The sequence below is a fragment of the Piliocolobus tephrosceles genome, chromosome 13 (genome assembly GCF_002776525.5).
Source record: "Piliocolobus tephrosceles isolate RC106 chromosome 13, ASM277652v3, whole genome shotgun sequence".
Taxonomy (NCBI): Eukaryota; Metazoa; Chordata; class Mammalia; order Primates; family Cercopithecidae; genus Piliocolobus; species Piliocolobus tephrosceles.
The window spans coordinates 13,197,563-13,209,972 of record NC_045446.1 but is presented as its reverse complement, the minus strand read 5'-3'; the positions used below and the strand labels follow the sequence as shown (position 1 = coordinate 13,209,972).

At 37.8% G+C, this 12,410-nt stretch overlaps 1 protein-coding gene across 1 annotated transcript in view; it reads left to right on the top strand.

The window, feature by feature from the left end:
• The first annotated feature begins 753 nt into the window (after positions 1 to 753).
• The window catches only part of MS4A5 (membrane spanning 4-domains A5), a 12,052-nt gene continuing 395 nt past the window's right edge, over positions 754 to 12,410 (top strand). Inside the window, exons 1-4 of the mRNA XM_023215507.3 lie at positions 754 to 1,009; positions 1,974 to 2,102; positions 3,589 to 3,645; positions 4,978 to 5,130. Of these exons, the coding sequence (XP_023071275.1) occupies positions 857 to 1,009; positions 1,974 to 2,102; positions 3,589 to 3,645; positions 4,978 to 5,130 (492 nt within the window). The 5' untranslated portion in view covers positions 754 to 856. The remainder of the gene's footprint in view (positions 1,010 to 1,973; positions 2,103 to 3,588; positions 3,646 to 4,977; positions 5,131 to 12,410) is intronic.

Below are 12,410 nucleotides of genomic sequence, written 5' to 3'. Positions count from 1 at the left end.
ACATTTTGAGGGATTTATTACACAGCTAAAGCTACTTAAATCAGGTGGCAAAACCACAAAGTGACAGGAAAAATGGATGTTATCTATACTTTAAGAAGTGGTTAATTTGTTCTGTGGCCTGAGAAGTTTTGCGTTCTACCTGCGTCTGAAGACATGGAACTGGAACAAATGTGTATCTAGTTGCCATTTGGTAACCAAAATGTCCTTTTTTTTTTTTTTTTTTTTTTTTTTGAGACAGAGTCTTGCTCTGTCGCCCAGGCTGGAGTGCAGTGGTGCAATTTCGGCTCAAGGAAACCTCCGCCTCCCGGGTTCAAGCAATTCTCATGACTCAGCCTCCCGAGTAGCTGGGACTGCAGGCAGGCGCCACCACACCCGGCTAATTGTTTATATTTTTAGTAGAGTCGGGGTTTGGCCAGGCTGATCTCTAACTCCTGACCTCAGGCGATCCGCCCGCTTCAGCCTCCGAAGGTGTTGGGATTACAGGCCTGAGCCACCATACGCGGTCCCTAAAATGTCTTTATATGTAGATCATCTAGTCCGATTTGGTCAATGTACATATGAGGAATCAGAAACCAGGAAAGGGGGATGCGACTTGCCAAAAGTTACAGTAAACCCCTAACTAAACCAGGACTACTTGTCAGGTTCTCCTATCCCCAGTCCCAGGCATTTTACTTAGAGCTGTCTTGGGATCTCGAGCCATCCTGAGATTCTATGACTCTGTGACTCTGTTGTTCTATAATTCCAAGACAAAGCAAACAATTCCAGTGCTCCAGGCAGCCTCAGCACAAGAAAAGAACATGGTCGAGGCTGAAGTACCAACTAAATAATCTCCTTTCAAATTTTCACCGACACCATCATGGATTCAAGCACCGCACACAGTCCGGTGTTTCTGGTATTTCCTCCAGAAATCATTGCTCCAGAATATGAATCCACCGAACTTTCAACCACGACCTTTTCGACTCAAAGCCCCTTGCAAAAATTATTTGCTACAAAAATGAAAATCATAGGGGTAAGTAAGACTTGCTCCTATGTATATTCTACTGAGGCAGGGGAAAGGCCAGGAAAATTATCTCTTGGCACATGTTTGAAGGTAGGAGCCCATTCCAATTCTTCTTTAAGACTATGTGAATATAGAGTGTTAGTGGGACATTTGAGACAGGATGTTTGACAAGAACGAATCACATAGGTCTGGACTTGACAAAAACATGCTATCATTTAGGACTCACCTACTTAAAAAGTGATAGTTGCTATGGCAGTAAATGAGATTCCTCAGACTGAGAAGGTGGGCTGAGAAGAAGAGAGCAGAGCACATAGACTCACACGTTGTACACCTTCCATTTTTGTATGTTGTCCTCATTAGTCTTCCCCAGCACTTGTCAAACCACTGCCTGGTGTCACAGTGCATCATAAGAGTGACTCAGAGAGGGAGAGAGGAAAAAACAAAAACAAAAAAAAACCCCGAAAAACCCGAAGAGATGGGGAGTCCTCTGGGCCTGAGAGTGTGACAATAGCTCCACAGGCTCAGAGAACTGGCCATCTCCAGGTCCATTCTGCTTGAGGCCAGCCTGGTATACTCATTTAGAATTCAGTGTTTCTCCAACATTCACATTTATGGGCTAAAGAGCTGAAGAGCTTATGAAGACACAGATTTCCCAGCCTCACCTGGAGACTGTTCGGTAAGTATGGGATAGGGCCTGATAGTTCACATTTCAGGCTCCCAAGTGATCCTGATGTTGCCAATCCATGGATCACATTTTCACGAGCACTGATTTAGATCATTTTACCCCTCACCAAATACCATATAGAGGAATTAAGAAAGTACCCAGGAGCATCACAAAGGGACTTCTATTATTCTTCCCCTAATTATCAAAGAGAGTAATTGCCAAATCCTTTTAACCAAAAGAAGATCTTCTAAACAGAAGGGAAACTATCACTTGGCTTTTCCTCACCATGACTTTTTCCTCTATTTGCAGACTATCCAGATCCTGTTTGGAATTATGACCTTTTCTTTTGGAGTTATCTTCCTTTTCACCTTGTTAAAACCATATCCAAGGTTTCCCTTTATATTTCTTTCAGGATATCCATTCTGGGGCTCTGTTTTGGTGAGTATAGTCAATCAAGTTCAATTTGAAGCCATGCCAACCAGAATGTTAGGGAATTATTTGCAATTAAATAAGCTAGATCCAGTTGTATGATATGCTTTCAAAAGTGCAAAAAACTAACCTTGTTGAAATGATTTCCCCATTTGTTCATCACAGTCACTGATATTTCATCATTAGGTCTTGAAGTTCCTTTGGGAATATTTCTTTTGAGGCTTGAAGTTGTTTATTTGGCTATTCATTCATTCGAAATTAGTTACCATCTATTATAAGCCAGATACACAGAGAAAGGCAATGAGCCTCTCCCCCAAAGACCTCTCAGTCTAGCAAGAAAGTATGTAAACAGATCACTTCAAGGCAGTGTGATAAATATTATCACAGAGGTGCAGGAAGTGCTTGTGTAGGCAGAGATGAAGGAGCAATTTATTCTTTACAGAAGTGCAGTGGGAAGGGTTTCTCAGATATACCTTTTAAGCTGCGGAGAGGTATTTATTAAACCCAACTTAGTAGCAATCAATAAACATTAACTTAGGACCTAATTTAGTGCCAGAGCATGGGCAGGGCAATGGATTCAGGGAAAAGACAGCAGTCCCTGAGCTCAAGGCCTCAGTTGAGTGAGGAGTCAGACAAGTACCATAGGGTGTGATGAGGGAGAATAGACACAGGGGCTGCCTCCATAGGAAAGGCACCAACAAAACAGAGGGGACAACGCCCAGAGACATCTCCAGCTTGAACGAGTTTTAAAGGGTGAATAGTTAATCAGGTGAGGACACACACAGAAGGTGGGAGTTGGGATGCCTGAGTGTAAGGATTAGAGATGTCTTGTTGCATGCCAAGAGAGAAAAATGAGCAAAGGCTGAAGGTATGGGAGAGCATTTTCTATTATGTGAACTATAAGAGTTCAGCACGGGGAGTGAGGGTGGAGGGATGAGGCTGGAAAATGCCCATGAAGGGGCTAGAAATGTAAACATGGATGTGCTGTAATCAGATTTGAAATTTCCACTAGACAACAATGCTACCACATGTGACCCACTTCCAAGAAAGATCTTGGAGATTTTTAAGAACTATCAGCACATTCACAGCAACCCCACCTTATGTTCCCATCCAAGAGAATACACTGGATTATAATAAGATGGAATCTGATCTTAATGATGGTAAACTGACTTGACATCCCTTTGTCATGAGATCAAAGCTGAGTTCACAATAGCTATAAAAGGAACATGGATGAGCAAACCAAAGCCCTGTATGGTTAAAAAAAAAATGTTCATGTTCAAATAAATAGGGCTAAAGCGGATTTCCAGACCAGTGTTTCGTCCACTATTCCATTTGTGGAAAGTCATATAAAGCAACTTACCCTTCTCACTGCCCTGAGGAGTGTGCGAACTTAGAAGGCAGGCATGTAAAAGAATTGCATAGAAGTCTATTCTGTAAGAACTCGACATCAGCTAAACATGGCCATCATCATTAACATATTTATTCCTCTTAACAGTTCATTAATTCTGGAGCCTTCCTAATTGCACTGAAAAGAAAAACCACAGAAACTCTGGTGAGTTATATTTCTACTTTATTAAAAATATATTTTGTAGCCAGGCATGGTGGCTCATGCCTGTAATCCCAGCACTTTGGGAGGCCGAGGCGGGTGGATCACGAGGTCAGGAGTTCAAGACCAGCCTGGCCAACATGGTGAAACCCCATCTCTACTAAAAATACAAAATTAGCCAGGTGTGGTGGCACACACCTGTAGTCCAGCTACTCAGGAGGCTGAGGCAGGAGAATTGCTTGTACCCGAGAGGCGGAGGTTGCAGTGAGTTGAGATCATGCCACTGCACTCCAGCCCGGGCAATGGAACAAGACTCCACCACACACACACACACACACACACACACACACACACACACACAAAAGAGTAATGAGTTACATTTTCACTATTTCCACTTTATTAAAAATATATAACTTTCAAATAATTTATCCTGGCCTTGAAAAAAGTTTGTAAAATCATTAAGTCACCATAATTCCACAAACTATCAAGTATTGATACCAATAAACAGCATTTGCTTCCTGTTTTCCTAGAATTATAACCCAGTACACCAGAGGAGAAAGTTTCTCTGGTCATCTAGTTTAGCTCTTATTTTGTGTATGAAGACACTGAGGTTTACAATCGTTAAATAACTTGTCCAAATTCCTAGTCAATTAATGGTAGAATTTTTCCAATATTCCAGTTACTTATTCATTCTTTTTTGTTTTCTGGGTATTTACAACATTCCAGGCACTTTGACAGGCACTACTTTGACTCATATGAAAGGCAAACTGTAGACAATCTAATTAAACCATAAATAGAATCTCAAAATACAAAATACGGTGCTAGTGAATGTAAAGGTATAGATAAATTATAAGTAGAATATTTTTACTTTACTCAAAGAATTGAAGACATAAAATATTACTATGCCAATACATGATTTTAGAGAAGGACTGAAAATCCTTAGTTTGTCATTTTAGGGAGAAATTAAAAATGGCAGAGAAGTGCAGCATTTAGTTAAACATAGGATCTGAAAACAAAAATGTAAATAGACTATGACTTTCACCAGAGAATCAAAATGTAATCGTTACAGGCACACCTTTCCTCCCAACTGAATGAGAGTTAATTGAGGCATAGAATATGGGGAATGGGAAGGTTATTAAAAGTTCACAGGATCCCCCCATTGTGTAGATGAGGGCCTGAAGCCCAAAGATGTGAAGCAATTTGCATAGGATCACAGAGCTGCCTCGTGCCATTAAGAAGCTGTGACTAAAATCCTGCTCTCCATTCTCTGCACTCATTGCTTTGTTTGTAGTACGGGCTGCGCCCGAGTCACATTGTTATGTTCTTATTCTATTTCAGATAATATTGACCCGAATAATGAATTTCCTTAGTGCCCTGGGAGCAATAGCTGGAATCATTCTCCTCACATTTGGTTTCATGCTAGATCAAAACTACATCTGTGGTTATTCTCACCAAAATAGTCATTGTAATGCTGTTACTGTCCTGTTCATGGTAAGTATGTTGCATTTATAGAGTGAGAAGTAAAGGGCTTAATAGAAAATATTTATTAGCACTCAAACAGCACCATTCAGATCATGTTGTGGACACCCATGTCTTTTCTTTTATTGACAAACATTTATGAAATCCATAATATTTGATAGATATTATACCAGGCATTGTGGAAGAGAAAAAATAAACCCATTATAACTCCCACCTTTAGGAATTCACAGGAGCACAAGAGATAAAACATATACACAAATCAGTATAATACAAATATAAAATGATGCACTAAAAAAAAAGGTACAGCAGTATGGCTGTAGTTTATAGTCCTATATGTACATTAGAATCACAGTGGCGTGTTTTTAGAGTTCTTGATTTGGTTTTAACAGGCTGAACTTCTGATAAGGCATGATAAGATTGAAAAGGGGCATTTATTTTAGCTGCTTCCAAAATACCACTAAGATTAGTATAAAAGAATGTAAAAGGTTTGATCCACATGGAGAGAAACAGAGAGTTACCAAACACATCAAAAATTGCTGAGGAAATTGAAAACCCACCATCTAAGGCAAAGGAGGGGTCATATTAGAAGATATTTCTTAAGGCAAAGCCCAAGAAATACTTAACATTTGAATGTACCAGGTCCACACAAAGCAGGACCAAAGTGTAGAAAACAGGGAGATTGATTTAGGTAATGGTTAAGTATGGCTACATGAATCAACTCTTCTCTGAAAACAGAAGTTTTTTATTAAAAAAAAAACAAAACAACCTTAAAGGCGTTAAAAAGCTGAAAGGTCAGCTGGAACTACTAAACCAATTTGTAGACGAAAGCCCCGCAACCTGAAATTTACAAGTGGAATTCTGAAGAGCATGAAAGCTGCTCATGTCTTCACACCCAACTTGCCAGTGACGCTGATTTGCAATCCAATCCCTGGCCCATGTGGACTGAAAGAGAAGGAAGTCAAGGTTTCACGTCCATTCAAGGTATAAAGACTTAAAAGAGATTTTCTCCATATGAAACTAGGTCTTTGATAGGCTACGACGCTCTTCAGGTAAGGACAAAAAGATATACAAAGTACCCTGCCCCCAAACAGCAAAGAAGAGTTGCTGAACAAAGTTTAAAAAGAAGAAGTATTTGAGAAGTGTGGCCACAGGCCAAACCCCTTGACAACCTCCTTGCACACCCCGATCCCCACTGACCTTTGCTAGGCATAAACTGAGTGAGGCAAGAATACCTGAATTTGGTCTTGTTATGTGGTGCCCCTGGTACGTGGCAGAAGCAAAACCAAAGTCTATCCAGGGGAAAAACGTTCATTAATCTCAATAAATTCCCATCAAATTTTCCATTGAAAATTAACAATAGGCACTCAAAAGAGGCATAAAAAGAAATAAGACAACGCAAATGACAACTAATAGGAACAGAATATAGCAAAAACAATAGCACCCATAAACTTCTGATACTATGTATATTAGAAGAGATTTTTAAACCACAGTATTTATCATGTTTTAAGAAATAAATGATAAACTTTAAAATACCTCAGGGAATATAAAATCATAGAAAGTGAAATCGAAGATTTTCTATGTAAAACTATTATGTACCCATAAAAATAGAAAATTAAAAAATTTAAATTTTTTAAAAAGATGGTCCCAGTAAATAAAAGTTAAAAAAAAAAAAAAACAAAAACACGACTGCATTCTATTTACAAGAAACAGCTACACTAGTAGCAAACAAACAGATTTAAGGCAAAAAGCATTTACTAAACGTATAATAGAGGGCTTTCTGTAATAAAAGGGTCAATCCACAAGAGAAATATTACATTTCTAGGTTTGAATGCTCCTCATAACAACTCAAAGCCAAAAGGAAAAGCTAATTCAGCTGAAAACATGACTAGAGAAAACTAAAATCATCATAAGAAATTTTAGCACACATTTCTCAGCAACTGAAAGAATACGTAGACAGACCGCAAAGTTATAGGATTTTGAACACAATTGATAAAATTGACCTAAATGTCATATATAGAACAAACACTACACCCAATAACTACATAATACTGTCAACTGACATTTTTAATTGACAGATAAAAATCATATGTATTTATCACATATAACATATTTTGAAGTACGTATATACATTGTGTAATGTTTAAATATAATTGACAAAGGCATTACCTCCCATAGTTATCACTTTTGCAGTGAGAACACTTAACATTCACTATCTTTGCACTTTTAAGACTACAATAGCCATCATTCTCAGCAAACTAACACAGGAACAGAAAACCAAACACCACATGTTCTCACTCATAAGTGGGAGTTGAACAATGAGAAGACATGGACACAAGGAAGGGAATATCACACACCAGGGCCTGTTGGGGGTTAGTGCGACAAGAGGAGGGAGAGCATTAGAACAAATACCTAATGCACGTGGGGCTTAAAACCTAGATGACAGGTTGATAAGTGCAGCAAACCACCATGGTACATGTATACCTGTGTAACAAACCTGCATGTCCTGCACATGTATCCCAGAACTTAAAGTAAAATAAAATAAAGAAAAGAATACAGTAGACTGCCATTAACTATGGGCACCCCGCTGTATAACAGATCTCTTGAACTTATTCCTCCTATCTAACTAACTGATGGAAGTGAGAAGACAATAGAATTACATCTTTAAAGTGCTAAAACAAAATAATGCCAATCCAAAATTCTAGGCCTGGTGAAAATGTTCTTCAGAAATGAAAGTGAAATAGCCAGGCACGATGGTTCAGGCCTGTAATCCCAGGACTTTGGGAGGCCAAGGTGGGCAGGTCACTTGAGGTCAGGAGTTTGAGACCAGGCTGGCCAACATGGTGAAACATTGTCTCTACTAAAAATACAAAAATTAGCAGGGTATGGTGGCAGGTGGCTTTAGTCCCAGCTACTCGGGAAGCTAAGGCAGGAGAATCATTTGAATCTGGGAGGCAGATGTTGAAGTGAGCCAAGACTGCGCCACTGCACTCCAGCCTGGGCAACAGAGAAAGACTCTGTCTCAAAACAAACAAACAAAACAAAACAAAACAAAAAAACCATAATGAAAGTGAAAAACAGCTGACAAATTTGAGAGATTTCACGATTTCACTTAGAGCATTTTCAACAATTAGCCATATGCTGAGCCTGCAAGCCTCAACAAAATTCAAAGGATTAAAATCATACACAATATATTCTCTGAAAACAATGGAACTGAATTAAATGTCAATTTTAAAAAGGCAAAAAAAGTCCCAAAACTGTTTTGAAATTCTAAGTTATACAAGGCTCAAAGAATTTACAATAGAAATAAAAAATATATTAAAAACAAAATAATAGAAATATTTATATAAATTGATACAACTAAAGCATGCTTAGAGGAAACTTGATAACCTCAAATGCAAGTATTGGGAAAGAAAATAGACTAAAAATAAATTATCTAAATATTCATACCAAGAAGTTAGATTAAAAAATTAAACATAAAGAAAATGAAAGAATTGAGATATAGTATTCTATAATAGAGATAACAAAGAATAGAGATAAAAACTAATGAAATACAACACAAACAATAGACAAGATAAAATAAAGCTAAATATGGATGTTTGAAAAACTAATAAAATTGGTAAACTCCTAGATATTTAAAAAGAAAAAAGAGAAAACACAAACTATCATTATCAGAAATGAAGGTGTATCACTATAAATACAATAGCCAAGAATATATGAGGAAATTATTAACATAAAAATTACTTGATGCTTTAGATGAAATTGACAAATTCCTTATAAACCATGCAAAACCACCTGCCATGACTAACACAGGAAAAAATGTATATATCCGACTGGTCTTATATCTAATAAAAAATCAAATACATAATTTAAAACTTTCTCTCTAAAAAGAAAAAGCAAAGCCTTGCAGGAGTAGCCTAATTCTTCCAAACATTTAGAAAAGAAACACCACCAAACTGAATACTTTCAGTTGACTTCTCAACTCACAAATATTTGTGTGAGGCTGTCACAAGTTTGACATGAAAACATGGTAATGACATTATAAAATATTTAAAAATTACAGGTAATTCTATCTTGTAAACTTTGTGAAGAAATCTGAAATAAAATATTAAAAAATCAAATTGAGCATTATATACGATAATAAACCATGGCCATGTCAGTGGATACCAGAAGTACACAACTGATTTCACATTCAAACATCAATCAGTGATACACCTAAATGTGAAATCCTAAACTATAAAGCTTGAGGGGATGGGCTGCCCCAGGGAACTTAGGAGAATATCTTCATGACCATGGGAGTGGATAAAGCTTTCTTAGATAGAACATAAAATGGACTAACCATAGGGGAAAAATAAAATAAATAAAATGGACTACCAAAGCACAGAAAGGGAGAAAATTTCCTCTTTCTCTCTCTATGTATCTCTCTCACAAAAGACCCACATCCAGAATATATTAAGCACTCCTGAAAATCAGTAATAAAAAGGCCAAAAAAAGAGTAAGATTTGAGCAAGTACTTCACAAAGATAAATGGCTAGTGAGCATGTGGGAACGTGGTCAACATTATTAATCATCACATAAATGCAAATTAAAATCACAATAAGACACTACTCCACACACACCAGAATCATTTTAATTAAAAGGACCGGCAATAGCGGGTGTTGGAAGGAATGTGAAGCAACTGGAACTCTTAGACCCTTTTGGTGGAAATGGAAAATGGAAAGTGGTTCAACCACCTTGGAAAACTATTTGGTGGTTTTTAACAAAGTTAATCATACACCTACTTTATGTCTCATGATACATACAAAAATGTTTATAGCAGTCCTATTCATTATAGTTAATCTGGTAGGGAATTCAAATTTCTATCAACAACAGAATGGCTAAAACAAGTTAATTATTCAAATAGTAGAATACTTCTCAGCAATATAAAAGAACAACCTACTGACACACAGAGGAGCATGAACGAATTTCAATTTGTTATATTGAGGCAAACAATTTCAGATAAAAACTAAACTAAACAGGTAAATTTACATGATACTAGAAATCAGAAGCATGGCTGACTCTCAGTGGGGTGGGAGGATTGATTGGGAAGGGACACAAGAGGATTGATTGGGAAGGGACACGTTTTATCACTGGGGTGATAAAAATGTGATATATCTTGACGTGGAAAGAAAAAGAGATAAAATACACTTCTTCGTTTTTTTTTTGAGATGGAGTCTCGCTCTGTTGCCCAGGCTGGAGTGCAGTGACGCGATCTCGGCCTACTGCAACCTCCGTCTCCCAGGTTCCAGCGATTCTCCTGTCTTGCCCTCCCGAGTCGCTGGGATTATAGGCACATGCCACCATGCCCAGCTAATTTTTTGTATTTTGGTAGAGACAGAGTTTCACCATGATTCCCAGGCTGGTCTTGAACTCCTGAACTCAGGCAATCCACCTGCCTCGGCCTTCCAAAGTGCTAGGATTACAGGCATGAGCTGCCACAACCAGCTAAAATATACTTCTTTATATATAAACTTTGCTATAGTTAAAAATGGAAAATATAGTTTTAAAGCAGATAACAGCAACATTTTCATGTTTTTATATACAGAGTGCCCATAACTGACAAGAAAAGTCAAGAACAAAATTTTTAAAAGATAAAGAATATGAGGAAGGAATTTACAAAAAGGAAACTATGATGGCCAAACATACGATAATGCTCCAATTCACTAACAGTCAGGGAAAGGTCAATTAATTTAACAATGAATGGCAATGTCACTGCCATTTTGGGAAGCAAGGAGACAACATTTACTTACCTGAATGATAAACAGACCCAGATGTCTAGCTCTACAGCAATTAAACCACCTATATAAGGGTACATGTACAAGAATGCTATTGCAGCATTGTTCAGAGCGGTAAAACAAAACAAAAAAAAAAAAAGAAAGAAAGAAAAAAAGAGGAAATCAGTCAGTTCCTGTCACAAAAGAATAAATGAATGGTGACAAACTACACCATGAACTATTATGTGGCCATTAAAAACCATGTGGCTCTAAAACAGCTACTCAACCTACAGTTAAAATATAGTAGACAAATAAGGCTTTAGGAGAGGATGTTAACCATATTAACCTTTGCAACCTGAGTATAAAGTAAAGTTCTCAGAAGACTGCAAACTTTAACTGGTAAGTGCAGGTGTGCAGCCTCTGGGCTACTGACAAGATGTGCATCTCTATTTATGCTCATAGTGCCAAAATACAAAACATTTTGAAGGTCTTTTGCCATGATTGAAAAAAGCACAGCTGGTGCCAGGCCATGGGGGCTCATGCCTGTAATCAGAGCACTTTGGGAGACCAAGGCGGGCAGATCACCTGAGGTCAGGAGTTCAGCCTGACCAATATGGTAAAACCCCGTCTCTACTAAAAATACAAAAACTAGCCTGGTGTGGTGGTGGGCATCTGTAATCCCAGCTACTCGGAAGGCTGAGGCAGGAGAATCATTTGAACCTGGGAGTTGGAGGCTGCAGTGAGCCGAAATCCTGCCATTGTACTCCAGCCTGGGTGATAAGAGTGAAACTCCATCTCAAAAAAAAAAAAAAAAAAAAAAGACAAAACAAACAAAAAAACGGTGAAAGTACTAGCCTATGCTTCTTATGTCTCTTTTGCTTTCTCTTCTTCTGAGCCAATAGTTTTCTTTTTTCCCTCTTTTTCTTTTCTATTTTTAATTCTTTTTCCTGTTTCTTCACCTTCTTTCTTTCCCCTTCATTAGACCACCTTTTATATATGCATTTCTTTGCATTTTATGCATTTATAAAATGGACTATTTCCTACATACATAAATCAAAAATGTATTATTTTATATGCCTTTCTCTAAAAAGATAATATGTCCTGCTATGCTATGCTATTCTATGCTATGCTATCCTATGCTATCCCATGCTATGCTATGCTATCCCATGCTATGCTATGCTATGCTATCCCATGCTATGCTATGCTATCCTAGCTATACTATGCTATGCTATGCTATGCTATCCCATGCTATGCTATGCTATGCTATGCTATCCTAGCTATACTATGCTATGCTATGCTATGCTATGCTATGCTATGCTACACTATGCTATGCTATGCTACGCTATCCTATGCTATGCTATGCTATGCTATGCTGTGCTAGCTATCCTATGCTATGCTATCCTATGCTATGCTATGCTATCCCATGTTATGCTATGCTATGCTATGCTATGCTACACTATCCTAGCTATACTATGCTATCTTATGCTATGCTATGCTATGCTATGCTATCCTATGCTATGCTATGCTATGCTAGCTATCCTA